Genomic DNA, 10665 nt, shown 5'->3' with positions numbered 1-10665 from the left:
ACAGTGTCAGTGTTTTCCTCAGAAGTTTTGTGGAACTGTAGCAGTGGTGGTTTGACGATATACTCGAGTGACGAAGTGTAGCCATGTCTGAGAGTGCTGGTGCGTTGCAGGCAACAAGGAAGCCCTCTACATGTAATGGGGGGTGAGGGGAGGGGGGAGAGTTACTGAAGCTAAGCTAAGCTAATGAGCTAAAGGCGCCAGTGTCTCCGCTCACCGCTGTGTGTGCTCAAGTGCATCTCCAGGGCCCGGGCTCCGGAGAAGCTCTTGTTGCACTGTGGGAAGGGGCAGAGGTGGGGGGTCTGGTGGGGGCTGCTGTCGTTGTCCTCCGTGGGGGTCTCTGGCTCCCTCTGCCTGCCGCTGCAGTAGTACATGAGGTGGGCCTGCAGGTTCCTCTCGCTCCGGTACCAGATCCCACACGCCTTGCAGGGGAAGATGTCCTCTGGAGGGGCGGGCACACACACACACACACAGGGAGAGAGAGAGAGAGGTAAGGCGTGATGCCGGGCACACGGGTATATAGAAACGCGACTACGACGACACACGAGCTCGCAAACTCATTGGCCGGATGTTGCAGTCCGGCAGTCCGGCTTTCAAACACACACACACACACACACACACACACACAAAGCTTGCGTGAAAACGAGAAAATCCTCCCATATCCCTGTAAGTCTCCACCACTACGCTGCTGCCCTTTCTCAAGGGCAAACTAGAACACAGGCCCATCTGCTTGCTGAAGCCTCCCTGTCGGGCTGAACTCCGATAGCCCTTATTAAGTAAACAAACACACTTATTTGCATGAGGCTTGTATTTTTGCAATTAACAGGTTCGCCTGAGCCTGGGAGTGTTTGTGTGAACCCTAACTGAAGGTCAGCCCTCTTATCTCAGCCACAGAGACTCATCTGGGATAATCTACGCCTGCTGGAGACACGCCTCCCGGTGAAACAGGTGACTGCAGCCCGGTCGTACCGAGGACATGTGTGTGTGTGAGTGTGTGTGTTCAAGTGAGTGTGTGTGTGTGTTAAAGTGAGTGTGAGTGAGCCAGTAGGTCTGTGGTTGTGTACAGTATGTGAATGTGTGAATGCCCGTGCCTGAGGTAAGTGTGTGAACTGGAGTGAGTTTATATCCATGGTGTGTGTGTGTGTGTTTGTGAACGTGTCCCACTTACTGTTGACGATGGCGGTGGGCAGGATGGAGGCCATGGCGGCCTGCTGGGGGAGGAGCTGGATGGAGTCCAGCAGCCTGGCCGGGTACATGCCCTCGCTCAGGGACATGTGGTTCACCGCCTGCAGACGAGAGTCAAAGTCCACCGCAAACGCCACCAGCTCCTCACCCTCCATGATGTTCTTGGTGGTGGTGCACCAGAGCTGGCCACCTGGAGAGGGACGGGGGGAGGGAGGGAGGGAGAGATGGAGCCAGACGAGTAAATCAAATGGCAAATGGTACTTCATGTAACGCGCAACATAAAGTACACGGGGCCGCAAACCTCCAAGTTCAGCAGAGGTAAAGTAAGACCAGACATTCACACACACACGCACGCACGCACACACACACACACACACACACACACACACACACACACACACACACACACACACAGGAGTGTAGTGTGGCGGAACCTCGAAGCACAGCGAGGCAGGTCTTCTCCCTTTATTACATTGTTGTGTTTCGGGATTAAACGTTCCTCTGAAATCTTCTGAACATATTCATTAAGTCAGAGCAGGGACGAGAGGAGGGGGAAGCAGGGAGGGAGGGAAGGTGGTGGTGGTGGGGGGGGGGACGAGAAGGTTTTAGCTTAGATAATATTTATCTCAGCACATGACAGGCTGTGCAGCAGCTCTTCCTCTCCCATTGAAGAGATTAAAGTTTTTAATATGACTATTTACAAAAATCTGGCAGCGGCGATAACAACAACCTATGATACGCTCCCTCTAAATGGCAGAATTAGGACATTGTTTCAGAGAAAAGCTGGACAATTAATTAAAGCATGCTGTTAGCTTTCAAAGATGTGCAAACATTGCCGACAGAGCGTCAGGATGAGAGAGGAGCAGAGATTGGGGTGCCAGCTGTTCCAGAACAGAGAGCCAGAGGAAGAGCAGGTGGAGGGGCCGCAGGACCGTAGACCCGGAGGAACACGTTACTAATGTTTACACAGAACCTATATACGACTCTCCCATGCACCTGGGCAGTCGTTCAGTGAGTCAAATCTCCAGGGCCCGTGCTCCAAAGAAGCTCTTGTCGCAATAAGTCAAATGAAGTGGTAGACACGAGCGATCATTTATGCCGCGATGATGAAATGTTTCCCAAGGTCCCGGCGTGAATGTTTCCTGTCTCAAACACCTCCCACATAACATCTCTCATCCGGCTTGAGCAAGGGTGCGGATACTCCCTTTAAGGGTGATCAGACCTTGTGTCTCAGCACTGGGAATTAAGCAAGTTTCTAACTGGCATCTGGCAGTAATCAAACATCTTAAAATTCCAGTGCTTTTAAGGGGTTCGAGAGAGTGCAAATATGTCTGTTAGTGTGCGTGCGTGCGTGTGTGCGTGCACACGGGTGTGTGTGCGAGCGCTGCGTTAGAGAGCAGGCCCTATCTACGGGCCGATCTGGCGCGACGAGCGCGGAGACGCACTCGACGCAGCTCCCTCTCTGGGTGCAGACACACCGCACAGCCCTGGAGAGGCCCCCCTTTCAATTTGGATCTCTTTCTTCAAATAACAAAACCGCTCCTCGCCGTCCGCCCGTTACCGTCAAGGTGCGACGCGGGCCCCCGCCGGCGACAATGGAGCGAGCTGGATCGTGGGGGGCGCGCGCCGCCCGAAAACTTTCCGCTCCGTAAGCGATCCCCCCCCCCCGCGCAGACGCTCTCCCCCGCGGAGGTGGGGGAGTGACGGGGGAGACCCTGGGAGCTGATACGGACTCTCCGTCTGTCTCAGATCACTGCCTCCTCACAGGCCTCCATGGCGCCTCCCCCTCAGGCTAATGAATCCCACGCTGAGATAGACTTCAGGAGAGCGGCTTGGTCTCGGCGCGGGGCTGAATGCGCGGCCGGACGGGAACACGTCGGCGAGCTTCGCCGCTCGACGATCGCTCGTCGCATTTCGCTGTATGTTTTGGTGTGAGGTACAGTGCTGGAGTACAATGAGGGCTTGTCACGTTGTCACGAAGCACCTAGACTGACTAGACGATACTTCGCTGGCTGCAGCGGAGACAAGCTGCCGACTACATGACAACATACTGATGCAGGGATTCGAACCTGAGAAACACAAGGCCCGGTCAGACTTGCTGAGCTAAAGCTAGAGATGTTAGTCTAGGAAGACTCCAAATACTGTCTGTCTAAGAGTCAGCCCGCTACGCTAAAAAGAGGGAATGCAAATCAAATCGGGTCGTGATTCGAACCCACGACATGAGATACTCACTGACTGGGGTCGTTAGTGAGAGACAGAGAGCACGGTTGAAGACCCAGTGAGGTGAGACGGTGTCTGAGACTCTCAGGTGCAGTGCTGTAGTGTTGACTGAGGGACTGTTTCCAAGCTCCTGGCTAATTAGCTGCAACTTTACAGTTCTGATGTGGGTGCTGACAGATAGCTTATTCAGCCCAGTGGCTCCTGGTCAGGTGGGCAAAGACAATGGGGAGGGGGGGGGGAGTCTCAGAAGACCTCGGTGACCCCAGATTGGACCTTTCATCGTTCTTCTTCCGGGTCACAGGGTTAGGGTACCCCTGGGCGCCTTCCTCCCGCTCTGCCCCCCCCGCGGGCAGGTGTGATGGGCATGCGGCCCGCCTCACAGGGAGGCGGGGTCAAGTGGTGGTGCCAGAGAGCATGCTCACAAAGTCTTAAACTGGGGGAAAGGTCTGAGAAGTGGTGCTTGTGTGATTTGCACTTGTTTGCCGGTTAGCTGTCCGCTACAGCTGCCTTTGTGCAGTGGCCAATGCAGTTGGAATGAGGGCCATTGTCTCATTCCTCCTGCAGAGCACCTGATAAAAGAATAAAGAACTATGACATATTCTAAAAACAATGGGGGAATTAAGCGGAGACAATAGGCCAGCTGCTTCATTAAAACAATCAAAAAACGGCATCCTGTACGTAGTCCAGATAATTAAAAACCACTGCTTTCTGTGGTCTCTCAGTACAATATTCACGAGCACAGAGCAGCCCAGAGACTGAGGCTCCGCTGGCTGCAAGCCCTCCAACCCCCCCCGCCCCCCCCTTCCCCTCTTTCTCCCTTTGATTAATGGTTCATTGAACATGCAGTTAAAGATGAACATATGAAGGAATTCAAGAAACAAAATTAGGCGAGCCCTGGTTATAGTGAAGTACTTCACTAATCAAACAGGATGAATCGTATGGGAAATAACGCAGCTTGTATGTCCTCCTCCCAACCCCCCCCCCCCACCCCCCACCCCTCCACTCCTCGCCAAGCCCCGAGAGATTTCAAAGTCAGGCATCAGAGGCCATTTTTAATTTCCTGGCTTTACATGTCTTTAGGAGCACGTGGGTGTGTGTACAATACAGTATCTGTAGACGCGTGGTGGGCGACGGAGGACCAGATACTTGAGCTGGAATGAAACACTTCCTGGTCCGTCCCCTCCTCCCAGTGCCACCGGGCTCCGTATCTTAATGAAAGCACAAACAAATGTCTCCTTCCTCGCGTGGGGCCTGCGAGACAACAAAGCTAAACCAATAACAGAAGGCCCGGTATAATTAAACTGGCCCGAAGACAGGTATTCAAACGCTGGTGTGTGTAAACATCACAGCTCTTTAATAGTTTGCGGTGAAATGCGTAGTTAAGCACATCAGCTCTTCCTCTCTTGCCATCTGTCGAAACCAAAGTAGCGCTGCGGAAGTCTTTACCATGCTGGAGACCTTCCCGTTCCACTGCAGCTATGCTCCACATGGAAGGGGTGGCTGTTTAGTTTTGGCAACACGCACGGGTCACACCTACAACTGAAGGTGCAAAACCACAAAACCTACGACTCCAGTTGATTCTCTGCTTTAGAGAAATCCTCTAATTGGTTGCACGCGGGTGCTGACTGACTGGTTTCCCTGACTGACTGGTTCCACCCCCCCACCCCCCCCCCCCCCCGCAAATATTTCCCGGTCCTGATTACGTGAGTCCTGAAAGGTCTACTTTCTGTCCACCGGCAGCCTGCTAACTACTGGGCTTAATTGTAAAGCAGGGCCATCGTAGCCACGGGCTACTGAGAGGTTTCTAATTAAAGACCTCTCCTCTTGTCTCCAGATCAGCCTCAGCCCCTCGCCCCGCCCCAGCCTCATGGCGCATACGAATAGCAAGTAGGTCCTGCCGATGAGCATGGATGCCTGGGCTCTATCTGGGACCGCTGGCCCCTCTGAACCATGGCGTGGGCCCCCCTGCACTCAGCCAGCGCTCTGACAACGTCCCCAGCAGCAACAAGAGACAGTAAATACAATTCTACTATTCACTGCGGTGTTCTATTCGATTCTATTCCCTTTCTACTCCGCCACACTCAACAGCGGGCTATCCTTGTACAGTAGACTCATCCGCTTGCGAGAAAACGAGCAAGTCTGAATGAATCCCTCTTCACAAGTAATGGTCATTATTTCGACGCTGTCTGAATCAGCGGGTGAACTGGGAGCTTTCAGAAGAGCTCATCAACACAACCAAGAACAAGCAGAGACACCACTGAGGAAGACTGAAGGACAATATGGACACCGATGGCTTCCAACACTTCTCAGTCAAACGAAGTCGATGAAAATGACATCGCTGTCAATTTGGGGCTTGTGATTAAACAGTGCCTTTCAGGTGCTTAGACGCAGAAGCTAAACGTGTGTGTTTGTGTGTCCCATCTCTAATCGACCAAACATGTAGAACTATCATATTTCCCCTTGCTCCATAGGGATTGACTAGCATTCACACCATCCCGCCTATGCACGTGTTTCACCACTAAGAGGCACTCTTCTCATGCTAGAGCTCAGCCTCACCAGCACACCAGAGGAAGTCTCATCTTATACCGAGGCAGAGGCTCTTCAAATACAGTGCCATTGCAAGACAGACAGACACACAGACAGACTGGCAGGCTGCCAAGCAGGTAGGCTGGCAAACACGCATAAAGACAGACAGACAGGCAGGCAGGCTGGCAGTCTGGCAATCAGGGAGTCAGACAGGCAGGCAGGTAGGCTTCTATTTCTTTTTTGATATTAATGCTGTTTAGCACGTATTTCTATACAATCATCTATATTGTTTTTTGTCAGTAACACTGCTGCTACACCTCATACATACACTATGTACACAATAATACCCAACAGCCAAGTGATTTTTCTAACAGAACAAAAGCATATTGTCAGAGACAGAGTGAAGGATTTCTTCTGCTACTGATGGGACGTGACAGGGTGGTTTTATGAAGCATTGTTAGGTAAATATGTGTTCACGGAAGCTAGCTTCCTCTGACACCAAGCACACACTCACAAGTCACCGACACTACAGTGCAGTCCGGGCTAATTTTAGCAATAAGTGTTTAGCAGACGATAGCCAGCACTAGAGCTCCTGCATAGCCTTGAGCTAACGGCACCAGGGTCACAATCCACAAATTAGAAAGGGTCTCCCAGGAGAGCCATACACACTCTCTCTACTGTATACATTCTCTGGTAACAAAGACGTTACACGACCACGATACAAGACACAGAACAGTCCCATTCTACTGTCAAGATGTCTGACTTTGGAGAAATTCAATATTTTCATTTGAAGAACATTTCCTGTTACTTGCAATGATCTGATTGAGGAAATGATTTGACACTGCGTGAAAATAGGACGGTTCCTTTCATAATTAGAACATTTTTTTTCAGCGGCTACTCCCAGGAGAGTGTAGAAGATTTTTTCTCTGCAGTTAGAATTATATTGCCAAGTGTCGGTCTGTCTGTTTGGCTACAGTCTTGAATGAGAGAGATAAATGTGAATGGAAATGTCTTGTTTTATAGGTCTATTAGAAGTGTAAAATTGGAAAAGAAGTTGAACATGAAATATATTTGTTTACGATTGACAATTAATGTGGAAAATCACATGAACAAACACACAAGAGCACACAAGAGCAGCGATAAGGAACAAAAATTGAACTACCAATTTGCAAAAAAATGTAGATGAAGATTATTGGGTCAACTAAATCATTTTTTAGGAAAAATGTAAAAGCTAATTGTAAACATGTTTGATTTCTCATGCTTTTTCGGGGGACTAAATATGTGCTTCTTTATTTTCAAGCACTGTCGGTGGCAAATCCCTGAGACAACACTAAAAAGGTGTTCACCCTCATTAACTCAAACAGCAAAATCCCTTCATGTGAAGAGAGAAGTCAAGTAGCTTCACAGAACTCTCCTCTGAAAAGGTTTGTATACAGGTCTCCACTGGATGTCTGTCACAATGTCTGCTGGGTTTTATGAACTGGTTGTGGCTCGACAGCCTGGTTGTCGGAGTGTGTTTCTCTGATCTGCCTCGTTGTAGTGCTTGGTTGGGGGTGGGGGTGGAGGTTTTGTGGGTGGCCTGGTTTTGGTGGCTTGTTCATGGGGGTGGGTGGGGGGTGGAGGGGCTGGGGGGGGGGGGGTGGAGGGGCTGGGGGGGGGGGGTTTACAGGCTCTTTTGCAGGTTTCCTGCTCAGCCTGGTCTCAGCTAGTGGACATGTGTTTACTGAGGGCTCCTGCTGAGGGAACATGCTGGTTCTGCCCATCCTGACCAGCCCTGCTAATTGGAGCACGAGGCCCCTGTGACAGCCCTTTGCCGGGGCCCCAGCCCCCCCCAGCCCAGAGCCCCAGCCCCCACCCCCAGCACAGAGCCAGCCCAGCCCCCCCAGCCCCAGCCCCAGCCCCCCCCCCCCAGCCCAGAGCCCCCCCAGACCAGAGGCCCCCAGACCAGAGCCCCAGCCCCAGCCCCCCCCAGCCCAGAGCCCCAGCTGCAGCCCAATGGCCCACATCCCCCCTTCCCACCATGCCTCTGTGGGAGCAGGTGAACGGCGGCACTCCAACGGGAGGGTTCCTGGGAGAGCGAGAGTGCCTGACTGGCTCCTCCAATGTGGCTCCGTGTCTGTGTGCGCCACATGGGCTTGCTGGCCGTGGTGGCGTGGATGCTGGCCATAGCAAGTCCTAGCCAATCCTAGGCAGCCATGGCCAGTCCTAGCCTAATGCAATTGCATGTCTATGTTTATAAAATGTGAGTCTCTCCTCGTTGGGAAGGTTTGTTTGTACCTCCTGGCGTATGGTGTATGGTGGTTTATTCATTTTTTGGGGTCAGAAGGATGGAGGTGCCAGGGATGAGCACCTGTCAGCCATTTTGGTATGGCACATCATGGTTCTAGGTGAGAACGGAATGTAAAGAATTTAAATGTTTCCAGAAACCTCCTGACAGCTGCAGTTAAGGGAGTTTTTTTTTTTAACGTTTTACATTACTCTGTAAAAATGATGACCACATTAACTGTAGACTACACAGAGGGAAAACAACTCCAAACACACACACACACACACAGACATAGGCACGTACACACAAACAAACACACACAAACTTGAGCAAACCAACCAATGCTGAATCCCTAGCAACATGCCCCGTGTCCCTGCACCCCTGTAATTCTACATATTGCTTAAAGTATGTGCTAATTAAATTTCCGGTCACTTTTGCAGGGAGAAATAAACACTCTGCAGCTCAAAGGCCTAATTGCGTTTGTCACATTGTGTCTCGATGGCTGCGGCTCCGGGCCCGGCCACTGCCCTTGCTCGTTGCCATTCTGTCGTCCTGGCAAGCCCCCCTCTGCCCCAGGTATCACCGCCTGGCCATCTGGAGGCGACATCTGTCTCTCCATTGATCACAAGGGTTTAGCACTTGATCAAACAGACTGCGACAGGAAATTGCTCTTTTCCCCACAGAAAAAAAGGCCAATGGCTTGCGTGAGGGTAATAGAGTGGAACTGAGATGCAGCGAGCGGAGCGGCGGGCAGGGGACGGCCACAGAAGCGACGGCGGCATCAGCCGTGGTGGCGGCGCGGGCGGAGGAGGAAGCGGCGGGAGGGGATGCGCGGCGCTGGCCAGAGAGCGGCGCACGCTCTTGTGCCAGTTTGAGCGCGTTCGGAACAATGTCTCTGCCCGTACCGGTGGCGCTGCTATTCCTCGACACCTCCATGGGCTCGAGAGATCCCCAGCCCCGACCATAACGGACGACAAACACGATGGCTACTCATTTCTGCTCGTTTAATAAGGGCCTCACTGTAGGGAACTGTGTTAGGGTAATAATCTGGGTGATTTCTTTGTGTGTGGTTGTATTAAATGTGTGTAGGTGTGTGCGTGTGTGTGTGCGTGTAGGATAAGTCTAAGACGAAAAGCCATTGGTTCAGATAGTGAACCTGCAAGCTGCGGCACTTTGAAGCTGTACACAGGTAAATGTATATGTTTTAATAAAACGGTAGAGGAATTTTGGGTAGAGGAACCATAACTTCAGCAGATAATTGCTATCTACCATAGTTATACTTCAGCATTTAAAAGTCCCAAATGTAACAACATATCTACTTATCGGCTTGATTACCTTTTTTTTATGTGAGAATTTATTTTGAATTTTACAGTAATTTAAAAACGTTTAAAACTGCACATAAGAAGGACACGGGTTGGAAAAGCCAGTACCAGTTCAACAGTATTTAAAGTAAATACTTTGTAAAAAATCGACCGCAAATCTAGTGTACTGTAGTATTCCCCGGCTGCTCTCAGCCCCAGTGGAGTGTACTGCAGCAGCAAGGCAGCCTGAGGTCTCCTGCTTGTCTCTCCTGTCTGGGCTGCAGTCCTCCTCAGCACCGCAGCTCTCTCCCTGCCCCGGCACGCTTTCAGGGCACTGCGTCTAACATCATGTTTAGCAAGTATGGACACATTTGATACTGAAGGTGACATTTATTTCAATATTGTGTAAAATATCTAATTGTTCGTGTGGAGAGAGAGATATGTTTCCCCTTGCCTACAGTGCTCTGGTTTGTCCTTTGGAATATAATGCAAATTTGGGATGAAGCAACTAATTCGACCCCCCCACCACCACCACCATCCTCCCCCGACGCCAGAATTCTGATTAATCGTGTGACCGCCCCTCGTTTTGCATTTTACACAATCTCACGCCGCCACAGCGAGATGTGTGTGTGAGGTGTTTCGCCACTTTTGGCAAGCTGAAAATCTGCGTAGCCCAAGGAAGAACAAGTCGAAAGTATGAGGGGAGGGGGGGGGGGGGGAATATGACCAGGGGACGTGATAAAAAATTATCAGCCAGTGTGTTTTCCTGTTTGGTTTTAATCTACATTTAATTAAATTCTTATCTGCTGTGTGCTTATGGCTGCATTTGAATGGTGATGCTGCATTCATTATGAATGGTAAAATTGAACTCAGTACATTGTGTGTGGCCCAACAGAGGAACAACACTCTTATTGCGGTGCGTGCACAGGCACCCACAGACATGCAGAGAAAATAAGTCAATTAAGATCGGTCTGTAAATTACAGGCGTATCAACACAAGGGGAGAGAGCAGGCACCATAATGGAATCCTGACAGCAGAGAACACTCAGATGCTTTTAATATACATCCCTTTTGATACAGCCAATTGTATTAGGCTATTTATGGAATCCACAGTCCAAGACTAGATTTACTGGTCTGTCATGATCATTCTTAATCAGTGGGGCGAAAATAA

General features: G+C 50.7%; 1 protein-coding gene across 1 annotated transcript in view; it reads right to left on the bottom strand.

Annotated features, from left to right (window-relative positions):
- The window catches only part of zfpm2a (zinc finger protein, FOG family member 2a), an 89811-nt gene that overhangs the window by 3906 nt on the left and 75240 nt on the right, over nt 1-10665 (bottom strand). The window contains exons 6-7 of the mRNA XM_062465139.1: nt 1166-1372; nt 215-439 (exon numbers count right to left, since the gene is read on the bottom strand). Of these exons, the coding sequence (XP_062321123.1) occupies nt 215-439; nt 1166-1372 (432 nt within the window). The remainder of the gene's footprint in view (nt 1-214; nt 440-1165; nt 1373-10665) is intronic.

The sequence above is a fragment of the Osmerus eperlanus genome, chromosome 7 (assembly GCF_963692335.1).
Source record: "Osmerus eperlanus chromosome 7, fOsmEpe2.1, whole genome shotgun sequence".
NCBI lineage: Eukaryota > Metazoa > Chordata > Actinopteri > Osmeriformes > Osmeridae > Osmerus > Osmerus eperlanus.
The sequence above is the reverse complement of the archived record's forward strand: the minus strand, read 5'-3'. Positions and strand labels throughout refer to the sequence as shown.